We start from the raw sequence: 23,098 nt of genomic DNA, 5'->3' as shown, positions 1-23,098 counted from the left end.
AGGACGATCCCGCAGAAAGGCGCAAGTTTCTAAGGATTTCAGTCGTCTTATCGGCTTCCAGAAGCTTTCACCATATGCAAGGCGTTCCGTAATGCCCGATTTTGGATAGGTTGCAAAGCAAGCGTCTGGCAACCATGGGGGCTTCCGGCGGCTCTTCACATAATATCGGTTGTACGTGTACGAAGACGTTCGAGTCGACCAATTCTTCCTGTCTTCATTCTCCATGACTTCTGAGGCCCGTTTTGCTTGCGTTGGTCATGATCGGCCTCCGGGCTTTGTATTTCTGTTTTGCTCTTGCGAGTACTGCTTGCAGCGCGAGCATACTTGCAAGGCAAAGCCCTTCTCGAACTTCATCCGTCTTCGTGGCACCAACGCCGACCTCAGGCTCGACAGTCAACAGCAGTGACCATGACTTGTCGCAACATTTTTGTCGCATATATAGACATTCCAGTGGGTTGATATGGAGCTCTCCTGAAAGTGCATGTATTGACACTGCACCAAGGCGTTCTTGCTGATGGCAAGATTTACATTGATGGCGGTAATACCTATATGCCAAAGTACAACGGAACATTTTCAACTACAGATATAGGAGATTGGACTGCGGGAATGAGTGTGTCTTGTATCTATGAGACTTAGGCCTCGCTGATCCGATGCAGATGATCAATTGCTCGTTCTCGACTTGTCTCAGAACTTCACGAACCAAGATACCTTCCCCTATTCCTCCATTCTGAAGAGCCCCGATGTGCCGAACGGCCTGATTGAAGGCAGTCTGTGGTACTCGCCAGCCACACGAAAAATATATCAGTTAGGTGGATGGTTCTCCTTCAATAGCGACACGGATCCAGGCTTCATGCAGCTGAATGATATCCCAGAATCCGCGATATGGGAGTTTGATATCGATTTAGAGAGATGGTCCAAGCTGACAGATTTTAATTACACTGGTGTTGGAACAAAAATCGATCGACCAGGTGCGGCCGCTTACTGTGATGCTCCGGCTTTGAACAAGAGCTTCGTGTTTGAGGGTTATGTCCAGCAGCGATCAGATCATGACTACATCACATATGATCAGTCAAGCGAGTTCAAGTGTATGTATCATAATCACACAAAGCTGTTTATTCTGATACTTATCTATAATAGTCTTAGAGGGAATGCTTGTGTTGGACACGAGCCCTGCAGTTGCAAGGCCAACCTTGACAAACACCTCTGTGCCTGTCTCATTGGGCGATAATAAAAACAAGCCTTTCGGGCCACGCATGAATGGAGCAATGGTGCACGTACCCATTGGGGACAAGGGAATCGTTGTCTTTCTTGGTGGCCAGGTCACAGTCGATCCAACTCCTTACGGCATACCAAAGAAAGGAGCCAACGCGGGCAATGACAATGTATATACTACAATTCTACTTCGCTGTTCGTAGTCACTTACATCATCACAGATCCAAAATACCTTTGTCGATATTTACGATATTGGAACTGGCTATTGGTTCCGTCAGAAGACCTTCGGCATCCCTGATATTCCAAGTGGGCGGTCAGATATCTGTGCAGTCGTGGTACCCGCGAAGGACAATTCCTCATACAATATCTACATGGTTGCTGGTGTTGAGAATTATGCTACTTATATCACATCCGAAGAAATCTGGGTCCTTAGCTTACCAACTTTCCAATGGGTCCTGGTGCATACCCGTACTGACGGCATGTACGGTGAGTGACTTGCGACGTTTCATTACCAGAGTCAGGCTAATTAATATCGCAGGCCACACCTACCATGTGGTAGGCGAGAACCTGCTCATAATTGGAGGCATGCAGACAAACAAGACAGCTGGCGGCACCAACGTCAAGAGCTGCTCCTCACACATGCCCGCAGAGATTTTTGACCTGGTTTCACAAAACTACACTGGCATCTTCAATGCTGAAGGAGCGAACCGTCAAGCGCCAGTTCCATCACAAGTAGTCAACGCGATTGGAGGTACTGTCGATGGTGGTGCCTACAAGACATCTCCACTCGAATGGAGCGACACCTGGCTGCAATATGTGATGAACCCGGCTCTGACTGCTCCAGCGCCTTACAATCCCCCTTACGAACTTGTCATCCCAAACAAAAATGACACTCCTTCTGGAAATGGTACAGCTACGGAGCCCAGTGGCTCTGGCTCTGGATCCAATAAAGGTGCTCTGATCGGTGGTGTTGTGGGAGGAGTCGTTGGTGGTCTTATTCTCATCACCCTCATCGCTATCTTCTTCATTGTCAGAAGGAAGAAGCGTAGGGAGGCCAACAGACAAAGCACACAAAGCCAAATGTCCGAGATGCCTGGGGGATCGTCATACGTCTATGACAAGAAGCATAGCTACGGCGTTCCGCCACCGCTGATGCAGATGGAACCGGCAGAGCTGCCTGTGCCAATTGCCGCGAGTGAAATGTCTGGGAGTCCAGTGCCAAGCTATGGCTCACCATCTCCGTCACCAGATCATCATAGATCTGTCAGCCCACAGTCACAAGCATATGAGGTCTCATCATATAGGGATTCTAGGATCAGTAATTATGGACCACAGTGAAATCACATTGGCGGCTTGAATGCTCAGCAGATGGTCATATGCAGGAAGTGGCGCTCTACAATGAGATTGAGAGGGGCTGATGTTGACCTACACCGAATGAACACGATTCGACATTCCGACTTCTTGTGTATTCTATTACAATAGTCTTATTTAGTCGATACACTCTCTTTTGCTCTAAAATACTCTATGAACTCCTCCTTTAATCCCGACAACCCCTGATGAGACACCATTATCCAGCAACATCTCATGGCCCAAAAACTTTATTTCTCAATAGACGCCGATGCATGCTAATATGCATTGCACTCCTTTTCAATATCGTGTAACAGTAAACGGATGGTCTTAGTGGCTTCGTCCACATCATTCGTCAGTTCGTTCACCAACAAGCTCAAATTCCTCGTCGATGAATGGAAGACTGTGACTGGACTCTTCAGAGTTTATAATCCGCACAGGAATAAAGGGCACCACCTTTTCCTGCCTCGACTTTGCCATGTCAAGCTCTTTGCGCAGCTCCGCCACGGTTTCTTGTTCCGCCTTCAGCTGTGAATCCTTTTCTGCTAGCGTTTTTGTTTTCTCCTGGAGCTCGCGAACGGCCTCACTATATCGAAAATTGACCAACTGAATGTTCTGGTTGGCGGTGTGAATATAGCTATACTGTGTGTGAAGCACGCTGTTGTTCTGATATTGAGAAACCTGGAGGGTGTAATTTCTCTGATTCAGATCGCGAACTTGAACGCTTGAAACATGCAGCTGTGCTTCCAGGTCGGTGATTCTTCTCCTCAGTTGAGGAACATCTTCTTGCTTGTCCCTTTCCGCATCTGCCTTGGCCTTGCTCAGTTGGGTTTCGAGCATCGTGACTGACCCTGCAAGTCCAGAGATGAGCTGGTTCAGCCCTTCGATCTGCTTCCATGCCTCCTTGCAGTTCCACTGCTCGTCTTCCAGGCGCTCTGAGAGACCTTCGATCTCAGCATTAGCGTCGCTTTGTTCAACCTTGATGCCTAGAGTCTCGCCATGCATCTTGGCATCGAGTTTCTCTCGGTCATCCTCAAGTTCATCACAGAGTGATTTGTCACGGTTGCTGTCGGCGTGAATGCCAGAGAGTATCTGTCCCAGCCGTTTGCGTGCGTCATCGTCGAGCGACTTGTGTTCATTCAATTGCAAGAGTGCCCTCATTAGGCGACAGCGATTTCGTGCAGCGGACAAGTAGGTGGTGTGATACTTGTGTATAAGCCGGTCAGCTGCCTCATAGTAAGACAGGCCCTCCATGGTACAAGACAATTATTGTACGCGATTTGGTAGTGTATGATTCCTTGAGAGGGTGAGGCTCAACGGGAGGTCATCCAACAAGTTTGCTGTGATGTGCAATTTTGAGAGAACGAGATATGACGAAGTTGTAAAATTTCAACCCATTTGGCTATTAAGAGCCAAGAAATATGTATTTATAGGATGCTAAATAAAAATCACGATGACCTTTCTCCGATATGTGGCGGATGAAAACTTCGTCGTCTGTGTCTCACACCTTCCTCCGACCAGAGAGCCAAATTCTGTTATGTCTGGTCTATACCATAACGAGAAAGACAACGGGACAAAATAATATGGAAGGCATGGGATATTCTACTAACTAGAATAGCTCACCGAAACAAACTTTAGAGCCAGGCATGAGCCGCATCTTCTTGTTACTCAAGACTGGTAGAATTGAGAAGGACGGCTCCGTTGGACAGAGTGATGAGAGTTTAAGAGAACCCTGGTAATATCATCCAACGGGCGCTAGCCTACCAACTGAATTGAAAAGACAACTCACCGGCGTGACTCTACCAGAGCTCTCTCGATCTCTGCTGTCTTCTGCAGTGGCTCATCCTGCATTTTAGATGTTGATCTTTCATTCGGCCCTAAAGTGCCTTTTGTAATACTTGCGGCTTCACAAAAATGACAAGTCAAATGGGCTCAATTCGAAACCTGCCCTTTGAGACAATGTCAGTCTTGGGCATAACATAGCCAAGCAAAGACTCCTTCTCAGCTGGTTAAAGCTAAAGTGATATGATTTGATCTGAGAAACATGTGAATTAGGGTAGGGTAGGGTAGGTAGCTTGCTGTGTGTCATCCATGCTGAGCATGCAAGATGCCTGCCATGCGCTTCAGTGACGTGATGTGGTAGTCGAGGCGGGACAGCTTTAAACAGTGGGGCCGGGGCTGACAGCGATAAGCCTGGCAATGGAGGGGTAATTCATGAATTAACGGCCTTTCTGTTTGCTACAGTGAACTTATCGTGAATGCCCACCTACCTACCTACCTAGAGACCTCTGAGTGCATGACTCGCTCTCTGGAGCTTCACTGCATCATCTCCCATCCACCGCACGTTACCTCTTCCGTCGCTCCATCTACAGCGCCTTCTCCACCCGAGTCATACCTCATACATGGCATAAGCATCTCAGACCTGTCTTCACTTTTGCCAGGAACAAAGTCGCCTTCAGCTTTCCAGAGTCTTTCCCTCTGCCGAACTTCCCCGACAGCCTCCTCACCCTTCAGCCAGCTTCACGAGCCACCTCTCTGTCGCATGCGATACTAGATATCGCCAGCAAAAATGATGGCCGCTCAGCTGCAGAAGCCCACGGGCTCGACTCCTCCTCAATCAAATCCTCCCGCCGATCCGTCTAACGAAGCTGAACTTTCTGAGCAGTTGGACAAGGCGACCTTATCGGACGCCGTCCCTCTGAAGAACAGAGCTGCAGAGAGCACCAGCCCGTACCTGCGCGCCCATACCGAGTCTCCCGTCGCCTGGCAGCTACTCGACGATGAGGCTATTCAGAAAGCCAAGAGCGAGAACAAGCTCATCTTCCTAAACATAGGATTTCGGGCCTGCCATTGTCAGTGATCGCGTGCCGCCTCACCTAAACTATACTGGAGATTGACGAGGCTGACCACATTCTCATAGACTGCAAACTCACCACACAAGACTCCTTCTCCAATTCCTCTGTCGCCAGCCTCCTCAACTCATCCTTCATTCCTATCATGGTGGACCGTGAAGAACGCCCAGATGTCGACACTATCTACATGAACTATATTCAGGCCGTCAACGGCGCCGGTGGCTGGCCACTGAACGTGTTCCTGACGCCTGAACTTGAGCCTGTCTTTGGCGGCACATACTGGCCCGGCCCAGGTACAGAGCTGCTGGGGCTTGACGGAGAGAGGATTCCGGACGATGAGCGGCTGGACTTTCTTGTCATTCTGCAAAAGATGAAGAATGTCTGGGAGGAGCAGGAGGCGCGATGCCGGCAAGAGGCAAAGCAGATCCTCTCCCAGTTGCGTGAGTTTGCTGCGGAGGGGACTCTCGGGACAAAGGGCATTAGCACACCAGCTAAACCAGCTACATCGAGTGCGGCGGTGCCCACAGATCTGTCTGGCGGTGCAACCGCCTCTACTCCAGGCACTGATCTGGAGGTGGACCTGGACCAAGTCGAAGAGGCGTTTACTCACATTGCAGGCACATTCGACTCTGTCAACGGTGGCTTTGGACTTGCTCCCAAATTCCCTACACCTGCCAAGCTATCTTTCCTCCTCCGCCTAGCTCATTTCCCCACAGAGGTGCACGATGTCGTTGGAGAGAAGGAAGTCGAACAAGCTACTCACATCGCTCTGCACACACTGCGAAAGCTACGAGATGGTGGGCTACGAGATCATATTGGTGCTGGATTCTTCCGTTACAGCGCTACGGTCGACTGGACGATGCCCCATTTCGAGAAGATGGTGTTGGACAACGCTCTGCTACTGGGAGTGTATCTGGACGCCTGGTTGACTACAGCCAAACAGGGGCAGCTGAAGAAGGAGGACGAGTTTGCCGACATCGTGGTCGAGCTTGCAGACTATCTGACGTCAAAATCCCTGGCTGGATCTACTGAACAGGACAGCGGATTCGCGACGAGCGAGGCTGCTGATTCCTTCTACAGAAAGGGCGACAAGCAAATGCGCGAAGGCGCTTATTACCTATGGACTCGCAGGGAGTTCGAGAATGTCGTTGGAGACGGTCAGACAAGTGCTGTCGCTGCAGCGCATTGGGACGTGCTTCAGCATGGAAATATCGAGCGGGATCAGGATCCGAATGACGAGTTCTTGAACCAAAATGTCCTACGTGTTGTCAAGAATGCCGAGGAATTGGGTAGACAGTTTGGCATTGCGACAGAGGAAGTGGGAAAGCTGATTGCGTCCGCGCGTGAGAAGCTATTGGCGCATCGAGAGAAAGAGCGCGTTCACCCGGAAATCGATGCCAAAGCGGTCACAAGCATCAATTCCATGGTGATAGCTGCTCTTGCTAGAACCGCTGTGGCCATCAAGAGCGTTGACGGAGAGAGGGCTGAGAAGTATTTGACAGCCGCCAAGAAAGCTACGTCCTTCATTCAAGAGAAGTTGTGGGACTCAGCGTCTAAGGTCCTGTACCGGACATACTACGATGGGCGAGGATCAACCAAGGGCTTCTCGGAGGACTATGCTTTCCTGATCGAAGCCCTTCTGGAGCTTTATAGTGCGACGGGCGTGGAGAGCTGGCTGGAGTGGGCAGATGAATTACAAAGTAAGGACTTCTTGCGATTCGATAACTAGACGGTGGGCTAACAAAACTTCAGGTGTTCAAATCAAGCTATTCTACGACTCCGTCAGCACCGCAAGTCGACCAGCAACCCCTGGTGGACAACAATCATCTTGTGGTGGATTTTATTCCACAACTGATGATGCACCTCAAGCTATTTTGCGTCTCAAGGATGGTATGGACACAGCACAGCCATCAACAAACTCTGTGTCAACATCCAACCTGTTCCGCCTCGGAGCCATCTTCGGGGATTCCAAGTACACCAAGCTGGCTCGAGAGACAATCAATGCCTTTGAAGTCGAGATGCTCCAGTATCCGTGGCTCTTTGTCGGCCTCCTTGGAAGTGTAGTGACTGCTCGGCTAGGAGGCAAGTGCTGGTTAGTTCACAGGACCTCGAGCGCCTCAGAAATATTTGAGGGTGATACATGGCACAAATACCATCTGCTACCTCGTGCTGGGCTGCGCAGCTTGATATTTGTACAGCCGCTTGGAGGCGACGACTGGTTGCTCAAGCGAAACCCGCTACTGGATGGGCTGAAAGACAAGGTCGGCAAGGCTTTTCAGTTCAACAATGGGTCTTACCAGGAGTATGAAGAAACCAAGCTCGACTAGTTGCGTATAGCTGGATTCATTGAACGACTATTCCTCAGCATCAGCAATGCCCCGGCCAGGCGGTACGTGGGACCCGAGTTCATAACTGAGGACTTCATGATGTAAATCCATGACGCGGACACGCCTTCTATTATTCAGCTGTGGTGGCTGAAGGATCTTTGAGTGAGGGATAGAGCGACAGGGACAACAATTCTGGATTCGAGAATGTTACTGAGATGTGGATACGGCTGTGATGAAAGAGAGAATTTTGAAGCTTAGCTCTCAGGGGAGTTGGCTGGATGGTTGCTTTGTGAAGATATCCATTATTTTGCATCTAACTCCTGGCTTGGAATTAAGGTAAAGGAAGGCAACATCTAGAGAATAGACGGAATGAATGTCTCTACTTGAATGATCAAGATTCTCATGCATTCGCATGACGTTAAATGTTGCTTCATCTTGGGCATTTTTGGCTACGCTTCTCTGAATCCATGCCCTTTTCTCTTAATCCTCCACCAGGCTAATAAACATTAATTCTTAAAGTATGAGATACTCAATGCTGAGAGTCATAATACTCATCAAGATCTCGAAGGTTCTGTTTATTGCTGTGGGTCTGTCAACTTCTCTAAAGATAGTAATCCCTTAATGAGGAGGTAATGATACTCTTGCCGTACTAACATACATTACTCTGGCGGAGGCGCACATCAGTAGGCTCAGGGGCTAGGGGCACCCCAAACGTGGGGCAGTGATGACGGTAGGTGCTTGGAGGGGCATTTTTGCCCCGCCGTCCGATACGCTTATCAAGCAAGAAATTTCGTTCACAACAACACATAAATATGGCATCGAGTCTTCAGCTACCTAGGTAGAGGAACAGAACAGATCATTGACTCTTTATCAGTTAGCTCATTTCCGAAAGACTGCCAGAAACCATGTCTGCCAACCCCCACCAACATCCCGACGATGTCGACTCGGACCCGGACATGCTCGACGCCGACGACGCCCTCGAGGAAGTCGTCGCCGACGAGGGCGATGTGGCGATGGACTCGGGTGACGAGGGCGACGAGCAGCAGGAGGAAATCACACTTCAGAACGACTCGATTGCCTACTTCGACGCACACAAGGACTCGGTCTTCGCCATCGCGCAACACCCCACCGTCCCCTCGCTGATTGCGACGGGCGGCAGCGAGGGCGAGGCGGATGACGCCCCCGGCCGCGGCTACGTGATTGATATCTCGGGCGTCAGGGAGCGGCCCGTGCTGCCGGCGAGCTGGAGCAGCGGCGGCGGCGAGGGCGGCGGCGCGCAGAGGAGCACGGAGATCAGCCCGGTTTTCACCATCGAGGGCCACACGGACAGCATCAATGCGCTGGCGTTCACGCTGCCGCGGGGCGAGTTCCTCCTGTCGGGCGGCATGGACGGGCGGCTGCGCGTGTACGCCGTCGCGGCTTCGCCCAGTGCGCCGGCCAGCGCAAAGTTCAAGTTTGTTGCTGAGTCGCAAGAGGTGCCCGAGATCAACTGGCTTTCGGCATGCCCCGACCCGTCTCACCCGAATACCATTGCTCTCGGCGCATCCGACGGCTCAGTATGGGTGTATACCATCGATTCCTCAGATGCTTCGAACCCCCTACAGATCGTCCAGAGTTATTTCCTTCACACAGGCTCTGCAACGGCCGGCGCTTGGACATCAGATGGCGCACTGCTTGCCACTGTTTCAGAGGATAGCAGTCTATACGTTTACGATGTATGGGGTATTGCTGCGGCGAAGGGCAGCATCGACTCGAACGGGATGACCGTCGTGTCACTGACTGGCGAGGATCAGCGGTTTGAAGTCGAAGGTGGCCTATACTCAGTAGCCATAGAGCCAAGAGGCGGTTTTCTCGCAGTTGGCGGAGCGGGCGGCTCGATCAGGATCGTTGGCCTACCACGGCTCTCAGAACAGGCACAGGCTCCCCAAGGGCAGACCAAGTCAAAAGCTCGCGCCGGCAAAGCAGGACGCTCAGCGGGCGCGGGAGGTGCAGACAGCAGTACACAAGCGGGACAGATCCTGGCGGCGATACAAGTACAGTCAGATGGTATTGAGACGCTATCTTTCTCACCTGCGCCACAGACACTCCTGGCTTCGGGGTCAGTGGACGGCAGTATAGCGATCTTCGACACATCAAGGTCCTTCGGTTTGAGGAGGCATACACAGGGTGCCCACGACGAGTTCTCCGTGGTCAAGGTGGAGTTTGTGAAGCAGAACGGCTGGGCGCTGACAAGCTGCGGCATGGACGGCGTGGTGAAGCGATGGGATCTACGCGGTGCAACGGCGAGCCAGCACGTCAGCAGCTCAGACGCGTCTGGGCTCGTTAAGGAATGGCGCGGCCACAGGGGAGATGGCGAGGGCGGCGGCGTGCTGGGTTTCGTTCAGGGGGAGACAGGCGAGCGGGTCGTGACGGCTGGTGATGACGGTGTGGTGTTGGTCTTTGAGGCATAGGCATATTAACGTGTGCATCTGCGATGATTTGGGCTGCGCGGAAAAGCGATAGATGATAATGCTGCTGGAAACTCAGCAAGCTACAAATATACTCAAGGGTTCATGATCAATACAGATTCGCCTATGCGGTCATTTTTGATATGTTGAAGTCGGGCCAGTTCGAATGTACTCTGTCCATCTTTTATATGATCACAAAAGCTAACCACATCACTGCCAACCCTTACTTGCGAAGCAGCAGTTGAGGCCACCCGAGCAGCCCTGAACCAGTCTAAATAAGCGAAATATCCATTCATTACGTTAAGTAAGACCCTGAGTCATATTGTTGAAACTCCGTCCCTTGGATTGCGTGTGAAGACCAATCCACGTCGTCTGGTATCTAGTTGATGTGTTGAAAAGGAGGTAATTATGGACCATTACGCCTTCGACTGGAGTCGATAACGCCGAGGCAATCCATGTGATTGCCTTTCTTAGAGGCCAAAGCTTTTAGTTTGGTATGGATTACAGCCAATAACCATCAATGCTTAGTGCACAGAAGATAGATTTCCGCCGGTGGTATCCTCCACGGGAGGGCATGTACAGAAGAGGTTCAGGTCTCCATATGCTGCCAAGATATTAGCACGCGTCTTTTGTTGTCCACGCTGAAGGGGTGAACTTACTATCATCTACTCTAGCCACAGTGGGCCAGAACTTCTTCTCCTTGAGCCACGGTAGCGGGTACGCCGCTTTCTCTCGCGAGTACGGCCTATCCCACTTCTCGCCTGCGTCTCCCAGGATGATATCTTGGATTGGGTGGGGCGACATCTTGAGCACGTTGCCCTCGCGCGGCGCCTTGCCTTCCTCAATCTCACGAATCTCCTCACGAATGCTGATCAGGGCATCGATGAAGCGATCCAGCTCCTCCTTGCTCTCACTCTCCGTAGGCTCGATCATGAGTGTGTTGGCGACCGGCCAGCTCATAGTGGGTGCATGGAAGCCGTAATCCTGCAGACGCTTGGCAATGTCAATGGCTTCGATGCCGGCGGTGTTGTGGAAGGGGCGAGCATCCAAAATGAATTCGTGCGCGCAGCGGCCATGCTCATTCGTGTAGACGATCTGGTAGTGAGGCTTGAGCCGGCTAAGGATGTAGTTTGCGTTGAGAAGGGTAATCTCCGTTGCCTTCTTGAGGCCCTCAGAGCCCATCAACAGATTGTAGGCCCAACTGATTGGCAAGATGCTAGCACTGCCATATGGCGCGCTGCTGATGGGGTCCTGCTTATCAAACAACGCCAGCTCCTTGGGTGCAAGGTGAGGTGCCAGGTGCTCCTTAACGCAGATGGGGCCGGCTCCGGGACCACCACCACCGTGAGGGATGCAGAAGGTCTTGTGAAGGTTCAAATGGCAGACATCGGCACCAATCTCGCCGGGAGAGCACAGACCGATCTGCGCGTTCATGTTGGCGCCATCCATGTACACCTGGCCGCCATGCGAGTGCACGATCTCGCAGACCTTCTTGATTTGCGGCTCAAAGACGCCGAATGTGCTGGGGTAGGTGATCATCATGGCGCCAATCTGGTCGGCATGCTTCTCGCACTTGGCTTCTAGGTCTGCCAGATCCAGGTTGCCGGTCTTGGTGTCGCATTTGATAGGCACAACTCGCATGCCTGCCATCGCAGCTGATGCCGGGTTGGTGCCGTGGGCGGAAACAGGGATCAGACAAATGTCACGCTTGCTCTGGCCGTTGCTCTCGTGGTACTTGCGAATGGTGCGCAAGCCGGCGAACTCACCCTGGGCACCAGAGTTGGGCTGCAGAGAGACAGCATCCATGGCTGTGATGCGCTTCAGCTGGTCTTCCAGAGAGCCAAGCATCCGTAAGTATCCAGTAGACCGGCTAAGTGGCTGATATGGGTGGGCATTAGCGAACCCGGGCTGTGTAATCAAAGCCATCTCGACCGTTCCGTTGAGTTTCATAGTACACGAACCAAGGGGGATCATCGAGTGAACGAGTGAGAGATCCTTTGACTGCAGGTGGTAGATATAGCGCAGAATTTCGGTCTCGGAATGGTGCGTGTTGAAGACAGGATGGGTAAGATAGCTTGAAGTCCTGGCGAACTTCTCAGGAAGCTCAGCAGATGTGATCTGCTGCTTGGCGAGGCTCTTGAACAAGACAACAGCACTGATTTTGTCTCCCGATCCCAGGTTTTTAGCATCTCGCAAGATGCCTAAGATCCGGATAAGATCCCTTTCAGACGTGGTCTCATCAATGCTGATGCCAAACTCATCCGCACCCAGTTGGCGGAAATAGACCAAATCGTGCTGCGCTTGCTCAACGATGGATTGGGCTTCGCCCGGGGCCTCAATGACAACAGTATCAAAAATCACTCGCCCATCCGCATCGGTACCGCTAGATCTTGTCTTGTAGCCTAGCTGCTGTGCTCCGGCTTGTACAATTCTAGCACCCTTGATGATCTTCTCAGCGATGGCCTTTAGGCCCTCGGGGCCATGGTAAATGGCATAGAGTGCACTTATATTTGCAAGCAACGCCTGGGCGGTGCACACATTGCTCGTGGCCTTCTCTCTGCGGATGTGTTGTTCTCGTGTCTGCAGCGCCAGTCGGAGCGCTCTTCCGTTCAGACGGTCCTTCGAGACACCAATGAGGCGTCCAGGAATCTTCCGCTTATGCTTCTCGGTGACGGCGAAGAAGGCAGCATGGGGCCCTCCGAAGCCCATTGGGACACCAAAGCGCTGAGCGTTACCGAAAGCAATATCTGCGCCCCATTCTCCAGGCGGAGTGAGTACCGTCAGTGCCAGCAGGTCAGTAGCAACACTCAACAGTGCTCCTTTGCCGTGAACTGCCTCGGCCAGGCTGCTAAAGTCTTCTACGCCACCCTTGGTATCGGGATACTGCACCATGACTCCTACCAGGTCGTCACCGAGCTCGTCTAGACGCGACTGGAACTCCGGAGAAAGCACGTTGGCGCGCTCAATCTTGATTCCGAAACCCTCAGCTCGGCTACGCAGAACAGCAGCGGTCTGGGGGTGAAGCAAGTCAGAGATGAGGAAGGTCTTTCCCTCCCTTTTGGCCCTCGAAGATGACAGGGCATTCATGGAAAGCGTCAGGGCCTCGGCAGCGGCAGTTCCCTCGTCCAAAAGACTGGCATTGGAGATGGGCAGCGCGGTCAAGTCGGAGACAAGCGTCTGGTAGTTCAGCAGTGATTCGAGACGGCCCTGGCTGATTTCGGGCTGGTAAGGGGTATAACTCGTATACCAAGCTGGATTCTCCAGAACGTTGCGCTTGATGACTTCGGGAGTAAGAGTACCGTAGTAACCAGCACCGATGTAAGTCTTTCCTGTCACTACTGAATTCGCCAATTTACTTCCTATGGCCAGGACCTCATGCTCGGGGAGGGCTTCCTTGACAGCTTTGTCACCCGGCTGTCTATCGGGCGAGATGGAAGCTGGAAAGAGCTCCCGTGACGACAGAACATCAGGTGGTATGACCTGAGCGACGAACTCGTCTAGGGATTGGACGGGTGGATCCAGGGCCTTGAGCATGTCGGCCGTGTCATTGTCATCGGGGCCAATGTGACGGCGAGGGAACGTGTCCAGCATGTGATAATGGCTAGAGGCGACCGTCGCTTTAGTCCGTACAATGGTTTTTGCGCCCAGAGTGGCAATGCGAGTACAAGACTGGCAAACCCATGGCTGTGATGCCGTCATGGCAGCTCGAGCGCTCATGGGCGTTCGGGCAGATGGGCGGGCCATACGGCCCAGGTGCCGGGAGATAGCCAGGCCCTTTGATGCCATCTTATCGAGAGGCCGGGCAAGGGCGTGAGGGTAGGCTAATAATAATGATGAGAAACTGCGACTGTGTTCCAACAAGTCAAGCAGTCTTCTCCCCCTTCAACAGGTCAAGAGATGATCGATTCTGAGGTCGTGGTGGATGGAGGGGCAATTGTCCAAAGCTCTAAGCCAGCATTTTGCCACGGGGAATGAAGGGCGCTTGTATGTAAGTGATGGAGGAGCTCCAATGCCTGATAAGCTCGCGAGATCTGGCAGCCACGCACCGAATCCTAAGCAATTGACAGCTTGAGGAATTGATTTACAGCAAAAGAAGAAGAGGAAGAGAAGACGGTGAGGGAAGATTCACGCGGTGAGGAAGCGGCACTGGGTGTAAGAGAGAGTCAGGAACAGGGACCCCTGGGCACCGCCGTGGGACGATGGAGCTAGCAACAGAGCAAACAGTCGCTCAGTTAGATGTTAGATGTTTGATAGCTCCCGCAGGTACAATGCACAGTACAGCACAGTACGCAGCATTCCTATGCGCCTGCCTTTCTAATATCTAATACCTAATATCTAATACCTAATACCTGGTCAAGTTGCTGGGCAAAAAGACCAGGAGCGCGATCGGCCATGGCCACCGACAAGGCACGCGACGAGACTCGAGTGAAGCCCACCACGCACGATAAGAGATCGGTTATTTTCGGACCGGCGAAAAGGGAGACATGTGAGAATCCCCATTGGCCAGCTGCAGTCCGCGCACGGTGCAGGAAGCTGTCCCCCCTAACATTGACCAGTAAAGCAGGAAAAAGATAGCGTCACCGATTGTCCTTAGTTACTGCGCGGCAGGCGGCTCTTAGCAGTCACTTATCGCTAGGTGCGTTAGCTCCTCCAAAAATTTCGACCTCACTCTTTAGGTGAACATCCAAAACGGAGGTCATTGTCCGCCATAGCTTCTGCAACCACCGACACCGCATCACAACCACAAAAGACAATCAACAACTCTCACAATGTTCGGAGGATGTAAGCTACGATACAGCCCTACCAATCACGCTTGCTAGCCTCCCCCAGTCAATGCTAATGGCCCATCTCTAGTCGCACCCCCTCAAGCCTCCCCGGAGGAGATCAAGGCCGCTGAGGCCGAGGCTTCTTTCACAGTCCAGCGCGTCGTTGCTTCGGCCGTCATGCTCTATCTATGTACGCTCCCTCTGCTCTCTATTTCTTTAGGTATCTTGGCTGTCTCCTGTTGGATGCGCAGCTTGACGCAAATATGGGCTAATCTCGTATGGCTGTTTCAGCTCCCTTCGTCGTCGACGCCGCCTGGAAGATCTTCTAAAGCAAACATCTACAACCGATGTGATGCGATGTGATGTTACGATACGACCTAGTACATTATGGCAAATAGTCAGGGCAATAGGGGCAGTACCAGCTCCTCGGGGCTCACTGGAATCGGCATGGGGATTTAGACTGGATCAAGCGGTATCAACCCTGACTGTATAATAATCACTGTATCCATGATACCAAGAATATACCAAAAATCACGACTTCGATCACTGCCCTTTCTTTGCTGACTGGGGTGGAAGAATTGCAAGTGAAAAGATTCCTGCTCGTACATTCAATGTCAAGCATGGTAAAGACAAATGATGAAAATGCTTGTCATTAAGAGGCCTATATATCAGTTCCCTAACGCCCAAAGGTTCATGCAACTTGTCAATCCCGGTGCTCTATTCCCATTCGGCCTTCCAACCTGGCTCATTGTCTGAATCATTACACCTCCACGTAGCCTGCTCTCTCGGTCCAAGCCAGCCCACAAAGACACATACCAGCCTTAGAAGATCGAGTTGACAATGTTTCCACCAATCGTCGCACCCGCACCAAAGATGGCCGCATTCCCCAACTTCTTGCCAAACTTCTTGCCGTACTCGCCCACCTTGCCATCGCCGCCCTGGCCAGACCCGGACCCCTGCTCCGCCACCGCCATAGGGGGGACGTTGCTATTGTACGGGTTCTGCTGTCCCGGGGGTGGCGGATACCCGCCGTACTGCGGCTGCGCGGGCGGCTGGTACCCGTTGTACCCGGCCTTCTCGTCCACGGGGTAGCCCGCGGGCGTCATCTGCGGCGGGGGAGGGCCCGGCGGCGGCGCGACGTCGAGCTCGACGTAGTTCTTGGGGAAGATGCCCTCGGAGCCCGTCCGCAGGTTGCGCCCCATCCACCAGTCCGCGTTCATGTACTCGTGCACGGCGATGCGGTCGTCGCGCTCGAACGAGCAGTCGCGCGCGTCCGAGGCGGCATACTTGTACAGCGCGCGGGCGTGCGCGATCACCGGCTTGCCTGCGGGCGGAGGCGGCGGCGGCGGGTGCGCGGCCTGGGCCTGGGCCTGGACGGACGGCGTGCCGGTGGACTGGGTGTAGGAGGGGGGCTCGTGGCTGCTGCTATTGTTGTTCAGGTTGAGGTTGGCAAAGCCGGCGGCGGGAGGCTGCGGCGAGGCCGGCGTTGCGCTGGCGGTGGATGCTGGGGTAGGGAAACCCGCGGTGCGTGTAGCGGGCGTGCCGGCGCTGGAGAGCGAGGACTCGGCGGGCAGGAGGCGGGAGATGCTGTCGAACACATCGTCGCCGATGACGCCCTTTTCTAGGAGGCTTTCCAGCTCCTGAGGCTGGCGTTAGCAATGATCGTCCGGGAAGGATGGACATCCTGTGATAGTCCCCAATACGCACATTCTTAATGAGCCGGAGAGACCGGTTCGACTCGATGATCTTCTGGCGTTCAGCCATGGTCGCAATGGGCCAGAACAACTCTCAGCACAAGATCGGACGAGAGAGTTCGATATCGAGAGGATCAGATACAGTTATTGTCGTTGAAGGAGTATCTTGGAGCTGCCTAATCAGCGTCGAGGAATTTGGTGATAGAGATGTCGTTTAACACCTGAGCAGGGGCGGCCGCCCAGGGACCTTAAGGCGTTAGCAGTGGCGCAGTGAGGCTGTGCTTGACACCTCACCCTTATATTAACCTAAAAAAAATCCCGAGGGGTGTTCTGGGGCTAGTGAACGACCACTGGCGGCTGTCCCCAGCTTTGGCTCAGGGTCTCCAGGTCCCGGCAACACGGGCTCGGCGGGCCTCCGATCACCGAACGGAGCACCGATAACGGCGAACAAAACTACAGGAACACTCTACCGGTCAAGCTCTACACTAGGGATATTCAATTCCTTCGCCGACGGCTTCACATGTCTTGTTATCACGCTGACAGACGTTGGCGGGCAAAATCATGGCACCAGGTGTTCGTCACTACGGTGTGCTCTTACAGGCATCATGCGCCGTAAGCACCCACTGTTAACTTGGGCGAGTAAGGAATGCAAATAGAGAATATCTTGACAGTTTACAATCGCACGAGAGACCTTCAAGTGTGTTTTGAACTCCTAATTTTATTCAAAAAGAATATTCATGCTATACCGTACTTCTAAATGGTTGTCTATGCATCCTTATTTCCTCCGCTGCTCGCTTCCCTACTAACCAAAACCTACACGAACTTGCTCTCCTTGACTACGTACAGGTCGACGTACTCATCCACAGGTGTGGACTCGAGCTTCTTGGCATCCAGACCAAGGTCGACGAGCTGCTGAACCTTGGAGCTGTCGAAGTGAGGCTCAAGATGCCTCTTGTACTTTGCGAGGATCTCAGGCTTGGCCTCCTCGCGTCTAAGGCGGTGGCCAAGAGGAGCCTCGACAACGACCTCCTCGAGGACAGTGCCGTCGTTCAGCTCAACGGTCAGGGCGTTGGAGATGGTGCGCAGCTCGGGGTTGTGGTAGTCCTTGGTGAACTGGGGATCCTCGACGCACTTGATCTTCTTGCGAAGCGACTCGACCAGCTCCGAGGTGGCTGCCTCCGAGCCATCAGTGTAGTCGGTGGCCTGCAGGCGGCCGAAGGTCAGCATGACCGAGCACATGTACTGGATACAGTGGTCACGGTCGGCGAAGTTGTCCATGGGCTTAAACTGCTTGTCGATGATGCGGATGCAGGCTTCGTGTGTCCGGCAAGTGACACCCTTGATGTCGGCGGCGCTCTTGCCCATAGACTTGAGCTGGTTGAAGATCTTCTGGGAAGCCTCAACGGCGGTCTGGGAATGGAATTCGGCTGCGCAGCGTTAGTTCCGTGCTTCTGAGTAGCTCCAGAATTTCTTGAAGAGACTTACCTGGGTACGAGACCTTGAACAGAACATTCTCCATGACGTAGCTGCCATAGGGGCGCTGGAACTCGAACTTCTTGCCCTTGAACAGGACATCGTAGAAGCCCCAGACGGGGGCAGAGAGAACGGTGGGCACACCGGGCTCGCCCTTGAGGACCTTCAGGGCCAAGTTGACGGCACGCTGGCAGGCATCACCAGCAGCCCATGACTTTCGGGACATGGTGTTGGGGGAGTGTCTGTAGGTGCGCAGGCTCTGGCCATCCACCCAGGCCTGGGTAACGGCATCGGCGGTCTGCCTCTCGTTCAGGCCGAGCATCTTGGAGACCACAGCTGTGCTGGCGACCTTGACGAGCACAACGTGGTCCAGGCCGACCTTGTTGTAAGAGTTGAGCAGGGCCAGGCATCCCTGGATCTCGTGGGCCTTGATCATGCCCTCGAGCACATCGCGGACGGTGAAGGTCTTGCCGCCCGCGAGGTTGCCGCCGGCCTTGTTGGTCCGGTTGATCCAGTCGGCGACGGCGAGGATGGCACCCATGTTGTCGGAGGGATGTCCCCACTCGGCAGCCAGCCAGCAATCATTGTAGTCGAGCCACCGGATCATGGCACCAATGTTAAAGGCGCCATTGACGGGGTCGAGCTGGAAGGGAGTACCGAAGACCTTTGTGCCATTGGGGACTACAGTGCCCTCGACAATGGGACCCAGCAGCTTGGTGCACTCCTTGAAGCGCAGACCCTCGAGACCGCAGCCGATTGTGTCGAGAAAGACCCATCGTGCAGTGTCGAACTGTTGGAGTTGAAGGGGGGCATTCGGTTAGCCGCGGTTCTCACAAGAAACTGAAAAAAAGTGCGCGGGGTAAAAGATTTGGGCGGGTCGATAAGGACTTACAGCCAGCTCCGAGTCAATTGGCTTGTTGTGGATGTAATCGGCAATGTCCTTGATCTCGGGATCGTAGCCTCTGCCCTCAGAAGGTGCAGCAGGCGCATTGGACTGTAGCGAGGCCATGGTGTGGAAGTTGGTGATGTGGGAAGAGGAGGAGGAGGAGGAGGGTGAAGAGCGAGGGGCAGCGAGGAGTGCAGCAGCTCGTGAAGCTACCAGCGGGCGAGCAGCCTGGAGACAGGTCTGTTGCAGACGCAGCGACTTGGAGGCGGTTCGGAGACCCCGATGGACTGATGCCGACATCTTTCTCTCTCTCGTCTCGTCTCTTCTCGTCTAACTTGGGGAGCAGTATTCGATCCCCCGGCGAGGCTCTTCAATCCTGCTCTTCTTCAGCCGCTGATACAGAGTTCTAAAGACGAAAGACTGAATGCACGCGATCAACGGGCGAGGAACAATGATGTTGCTTGGAGCGTCAAGCAGCTAAGTAGGGTCTGACCATGGTTTTATTCGTCTTGCAGCCAGGGGAGCTCGGCTTTGCAGCATTTCTGGTGGGGGCAACTCAACCGAGTCTGGCATCGCTCCTACGGAAGGGGAAATGCTTTACCGCGGTGGGCCGAAGCCACTCAATTCCTCTCCCCCTCTCTTCCCCAATTCCCCCATATTCTCACTTGTCTGGCTTGTCTGACAGACTAAATTAGTGGCTCAGTTGAGACGCCTGTTTTTGAATCTTCCTCGGTTGTTGAGCCATCCATGGAAGGACCTGCTCTTCAGCCTTGAAGTCTTTAGTATGTTTCTGCAACTGGAGACTACACTACTCACAATTGATTCTCCCATTGTAGTCTTGAGAGAGAAGGTGACTATTAAGCGTAAGCTTAGAGTCTTCTTATGCAAAAGAGAAGTTGTCTCGGTAGTCTTACTTCAACGCTTTATGTTCATTATTGCGAGGTTGTTTCCATCAATTGTCTTCACACAGACCTCAAGTCCATTGGTCGTTAGACAGGCAAGGCTAAGCAGGCGGCCGTGACGTTTCGCCATACAAACTACCGCCCGCGACGAATTCATGGCCGTCCCCTTGTGTTCCTCGATAGATGCTTTGACATTTACATGGCATCAGCGAGTACTGGTCTTTGTAGGAGTCATTTCTCATGCTCGGACTCGCCAGACAATGTCATGAGGATCTTGCATGCCTTGATCTGTGCGAAGAAACTGCACAGCTCGATGATACTGTAGTACTACTAGTTGGCAGTTCACTTCCAGTCCTCTTGTGCCCGGGAGTGGAAAGATTTTACTTTCTCAAACACACGTACATCTACATGATATTAAAAGCAATGAGATACTCAAAACTTAATCCATTCGTCATTATGTAACATCGAAGTAAAGCATGCACTCTTGAATTGCAACACCCCCAAACGCTACCCGCTATGACATGTTCAAGTTTCCCATACCAACTCCAAAACATGCAAATATTAGCTCTCTATACAAAATACGCTCTGTACTCCCCCGCTTTGTAAAGGACAGTCCCGAAGTATGCACATTAGTGCTCATGATAGCCTAACAACACTGCGGAGACCACGACATCTGGCACAACAATCTCCGGCACAGCGCCGCTCAGAGTAGTGTTGGGAACAGGGCCGAACGAATCCGGGTTGAACTTCACCCCATCAAGAACTGGTACGGGATTCCCGCTCGGGTTCTTCGCGTTGCAGCGTCCCGAGTCGGGGAAAATGATGTCGCGGAGGTACATCTTGTACGTGTTGACTTGCCAGCTGATCTCGGGGCTGTTCTTGTTGATCGATGGCAGACCCCCGGGGACCACCATGTCAGACATGGCCACTCTGCCAATTTCCGCAATGTCTTCCTGCCAGCTCCTCTTGGCATAGTTGGTTGGGACGGCAAAGTCCTTTCCCTCGGCGTTCTGCCACAGACTCGTGTTGCTGAACCAAGGTAGCGAGGCCGGGGTGAAGCGGCGCAGGGCAAGTGAGTCTAGCACGTGTGACATCTCGTGGATGAGGATGCCGATTGTCCAATGTGTGTCCCAGACGTTGACGATGGATCCTTCGGTTGTGATGGCGTAGTTGCAGTTGTTGCCGTTGTTGTCACATAGTTTAGGGTATGCTACGAGATTCTTCACGTATTGACGCATGCCAACGGGTACTCGTGATACCATCTAGATAATGAAGTTAGCCATCTGGGTGATCTATAATACCCGGAGAGAGCGTACAGTGAAGATATCATCCGCTGCAACAGGAGAGTCCTTGTGCCGGCAAATGACCCATGGGTCCTCGCAGTCCTCGTATGTCACCGTGTAGACCTCGATATCCTGAGGGTTATAGTGGTAGGTTTTGGTGGAGTTTTTGCAACCTCCTGGGATATATCCTGGGTGCCGCTGATATTGAGTGTAACTTTTCGTCGGCAGATACTCCAAGAGTTGTTTGTCCATAGCACCAAAGTCGTATCCATCGGTTATGACCTCCTTCTCCTCCAAATCTAAGATGTCATCACTGGCAATAGCAGAGCCAGCGAGGAGAATAAATATGGCAAGATTTATAAGCATTTTGTGGATTGAGAGGCGAAAGGTGGTGTTGTTTCAGTGACCGAAAGACTTGCGATGTCTGTCTCAATGATCTTGTACTTTGAAATGATCCCGATTTCAGATTTCACTGAAGGGATAGACCTCGGAGGTCTTTTTACCTCTGAATTAAAGTCCTTCATTGTGAGAACGTTGAGGTAGAGATAATTGAGGCTGTGTGTTCATGGCAGCTTGGCTTAGACAGGTGTGAGGCTATTCGCGGAACAGGCGCCAACCGACAGGCACAATCCAGTCTCACACAATTTATACGATTACCCGAGAAGCTAGAAATAGAATTAAGCGATCAAAAGTGTGGCATTGCTAATGCGTTCCCTGCCAAAGACCAATAGGTCATTTGGTGTGATAGGATGTGAGCCGGCAATAGGCTACTACAAGTAACCGGAAAGCAGTAGACACAATGAGCCACGATAGATTCTCAAGACCGAATCAAAAGATCCCTGATACTTGTTCGCTTCCAACTACTTATGGTTTGTCAAAACTGATTTGTATACTCATCATGAGCCTGTCTTGGTATCAATGATACATAATGCTTGTAGGTGTTGATCCCCTTCTTGTGGTGGAGATAAGGACGAATGGTCAGTATAAGCTCATCAATTAAGATGAAAAAGAAATTGAATTAAGTCTCATTTACAGTCTGGCTTCTATCTGGCATTATATGGTTGCTTTACATAGGACAGGAAACAAAAGATGCAGACAGCTTTGTGGAGCTGTTGCTGAAGCTGCACCTTCCTCCCGGACAGCTTCGTCGATGTGTTTACCCTTTCTACCCTCCAGCTGGCAACATTCCACAATCTCATACCCGTGAGGAAGGAACGACAAGCCATTACTCATCCTCAAAGACCTGCACGTGAGCTCTTCCTTCTTTCTTCCGGAACGCTCACGTAGTCAGTCACAACTGGTTTTCCTTTTATACGCAACTGCGATCACAAAGTCGCGTTGTTTATTCCTTACATATCTCCTACATTCCCCTCTCCCACGTCGTTGGCCTTTGATTACCAGTGTCATACTCATCCAATAAAAGCCCCAGGACTGAATATACAGAAGATGTCATCCAGCCGAGTTCAGAATAAGGATAATCATGGATCATTCTACCTGTTCCCCCGACTTCCAGCCGAACTCCGCCTGAAGATCTGGAAGTCCACCTGGGAGCCCAGACTTGTCGAGCCTTTTCGAATACTCAAAGAGAAATGCTGTGAGCACTCATTGCGGCTTGATCACTGTTTTGTAAAGCATGGTCAACCCTGCTGGGGTTTGCGTCGCAGTCAAACAGCTGCATTCCTCAGCGACTGGGGAGATGTGCACGATGAGAGTGGCAAAATACTCTACAGCAAGCGTGACCCTGATCTTCAAGAAAACCGTGGGGCCTTCCAAACAATCACAGCAGCAGCGGCAAAGTCTCCGGTGACTCTTTGGGTCAGCCAGGAGTCCAGAACTGCAACACTCAAATGCTATGAGATCTGCTGGGGATTGGACGGAGGCGAATCACGTATCTACTTCAACTTCGACC

General features: G+C 52.4%; 8 protein-coding genes across 8 annotated transcripts; 3 read left to right on the top strand and 5 right to left on the bottom strand.

The window, feature by feature from the left end:
- Window positions 1–134: 134 nt before the first annotated feature.
- On the top strand, window positions 135–2,569 carry UCRPA7_4826 (putative cell wall anchored protein; the record flags this gene model as incomplete). The annotated part of the gene is made up of 6 exons (XM_007917377.1): window positions 135–171; window positions 657–1,085; window positions 1,138–1,382; window positions 1,434–1,698; window positions 1,751–2,414; window positions 2,548–2,569. The coding sequence occupies 6 exons, from the start codon at window positions 135–137 to the stop codon at window positions 2,567–2,569; spliced, it is 1,662 nt and encodes a 553-aa protein (XP_007915568.1).
- A 338-nt stretch (window positions 2,570–2,907) lies between these two features.
- On the bottom strand, window positions 2,908–3,720 carry UCRPA7_4825 (hypothetical protein; the record flags this gene model as incomplete). The annotated part of the gene is made up of 1 exon (XM_007917376.1): window positions 2,908–3,720. One exon carries the CDS (start codon window positions 3,718–3,720, stop codon window positions 2,908–2,910), a length of 813 nt encoding a protein of 270 aa, XP_007915567.1.
- Window positions 3,721–5,128: 1,408 nt separating this feature from the next.
- On the top strand, window positions 5,129–7,738 carry UCRPA7_4824 (putative spermatogenesis-associated protein 20 protein; the record flags this gene model as incomplete). Its single annotated transcript, XM_007917375.1, has 3 exons — window positions 5,129–5,411; window positions 5,480–7,111; window positions 7,164–7,738. The coding sequence occupies 3 exons, from the start codon at window positions 5,129–5,131 to the stop codon at window positions 7,736–7,738; spliced, it is 2,490 nt and encodes an 829-aa protein (XP_007915566.1).
- Window positions 7,739–8,643: 905 nt separating this feature from the next.
- Window positions 8,644–10,188, top strand: UCRPA7_4823 (putative ribosome biogenesis protein sqt1 protein; the record flags this gene model as incomplete). Its single annotated transcript, XM_007917374.1, has 1 exon — window positions 8,644–10,188. The coding sequence occupies one exon, from the start codon at window positions 8,644–8,646 to the stop codon at window positions 10,186–10,188; it is 1,545 nt and encodes a 514-aa protein (XP_007915565.1).
- Window positions 10,189–10,800: 612 nt separating this feature from the next.
- UCRPA7_4822 (putative glycine dehydrogenase protein) lies at window positions 10,801–13,776 on the bottom strand (the record flags this gene model as incomplete). Its single annotated transcript, XM_007917373.1, has 1 exon — window positions 10,801–13,776. One exon carries the CDS (start codon window positions 13,774–13,776, stop codon window positions 10,801–10,803), a length of 2,976 nt encoding a protein of 991 aa, XP_007915564.1.
- A 1,996-nt stretch (window positions 13,777–15,772) lies between these two features.
- UCRPA7_4821 (putative sh3 domain-containing protein) lies at window positions 15,773–16,715 on the bottom strand (the record flags this gene model as incomplete). Its single annotated transcript, XM_007917372.1, has 2 exons — window positions 15,773–16,591; window positions 16,659–16,715. The coding sequence occupies 2 exons, from the start codon at window positions 16,713–16,715 to the stop codon at window positions 15,773–15,775; spliced, it is 876 nt and encodes a 291-aa protein (XP_007915563.1).
- Window positions 16,716–17,458: 743 nt separating this feature from the next.
- On the bottom strand, window positions 17,459–19,127 carry UCRPA7_4820 (putative 2-methylcitrate dehydratase protein; the record flags this gene model as incomplete). Its single annotated transcript, XM_007917371.1, has 3 exons — window positions 17,459–18,072; window positions 18,131–18,908; window positions 19,011–19,127. 3 exons carry the CDS (start codon window positions 19,125–19,127, stop codon window positions 17,459–17,461), a joined length of 1,509 nt encoding a protein of 502 aa, XP_007915562.1.
- A 1,408-nt stretch (window positions 19,128–20,535) lies between these two features.
- On the bottom strand, window positions 20,536–21,555 carry UCRPA7_4819 (putative conidiation-specific protein (con-13) protein; the record flags this gene model as incomplete). The annotated part of the gene is made up of 2 exons (XM_007917370.1): window positions 20,536–21,168; window positions 21,223–21,555. The coding sequence occupies 2 exons, from the start codon at window positions 21,553–21,555 to the stop codon at window positions 20,536–20,538; spliced, it is 966 nt and encodes a 321-aa protein (XP_007915561.1).
- Window positions 21,556–23,098: the final 1,543 nt, after the last annotated feature.

Source organism: Phaeoacremonium minimum, assembly GCF_000392275.1.
Source record: "Phaeoacremonium minimum UCRPA7 unplaced genomic scaffold PA7_03_scaffold_371, whole genome shotgun sequence".
Classification (NCBI taxonomy): Eukaryota; Fungi; Ascomycota; class Sordariomycetes; order Togniniales; family Togniniaceae; genus Phaeoacremonium; species Phaeoacremonium minimum.
Note: the sequence above shows the minus strand (reverse complement) of the source record. Positions and strands in the feature narration are given on the sequence as shown.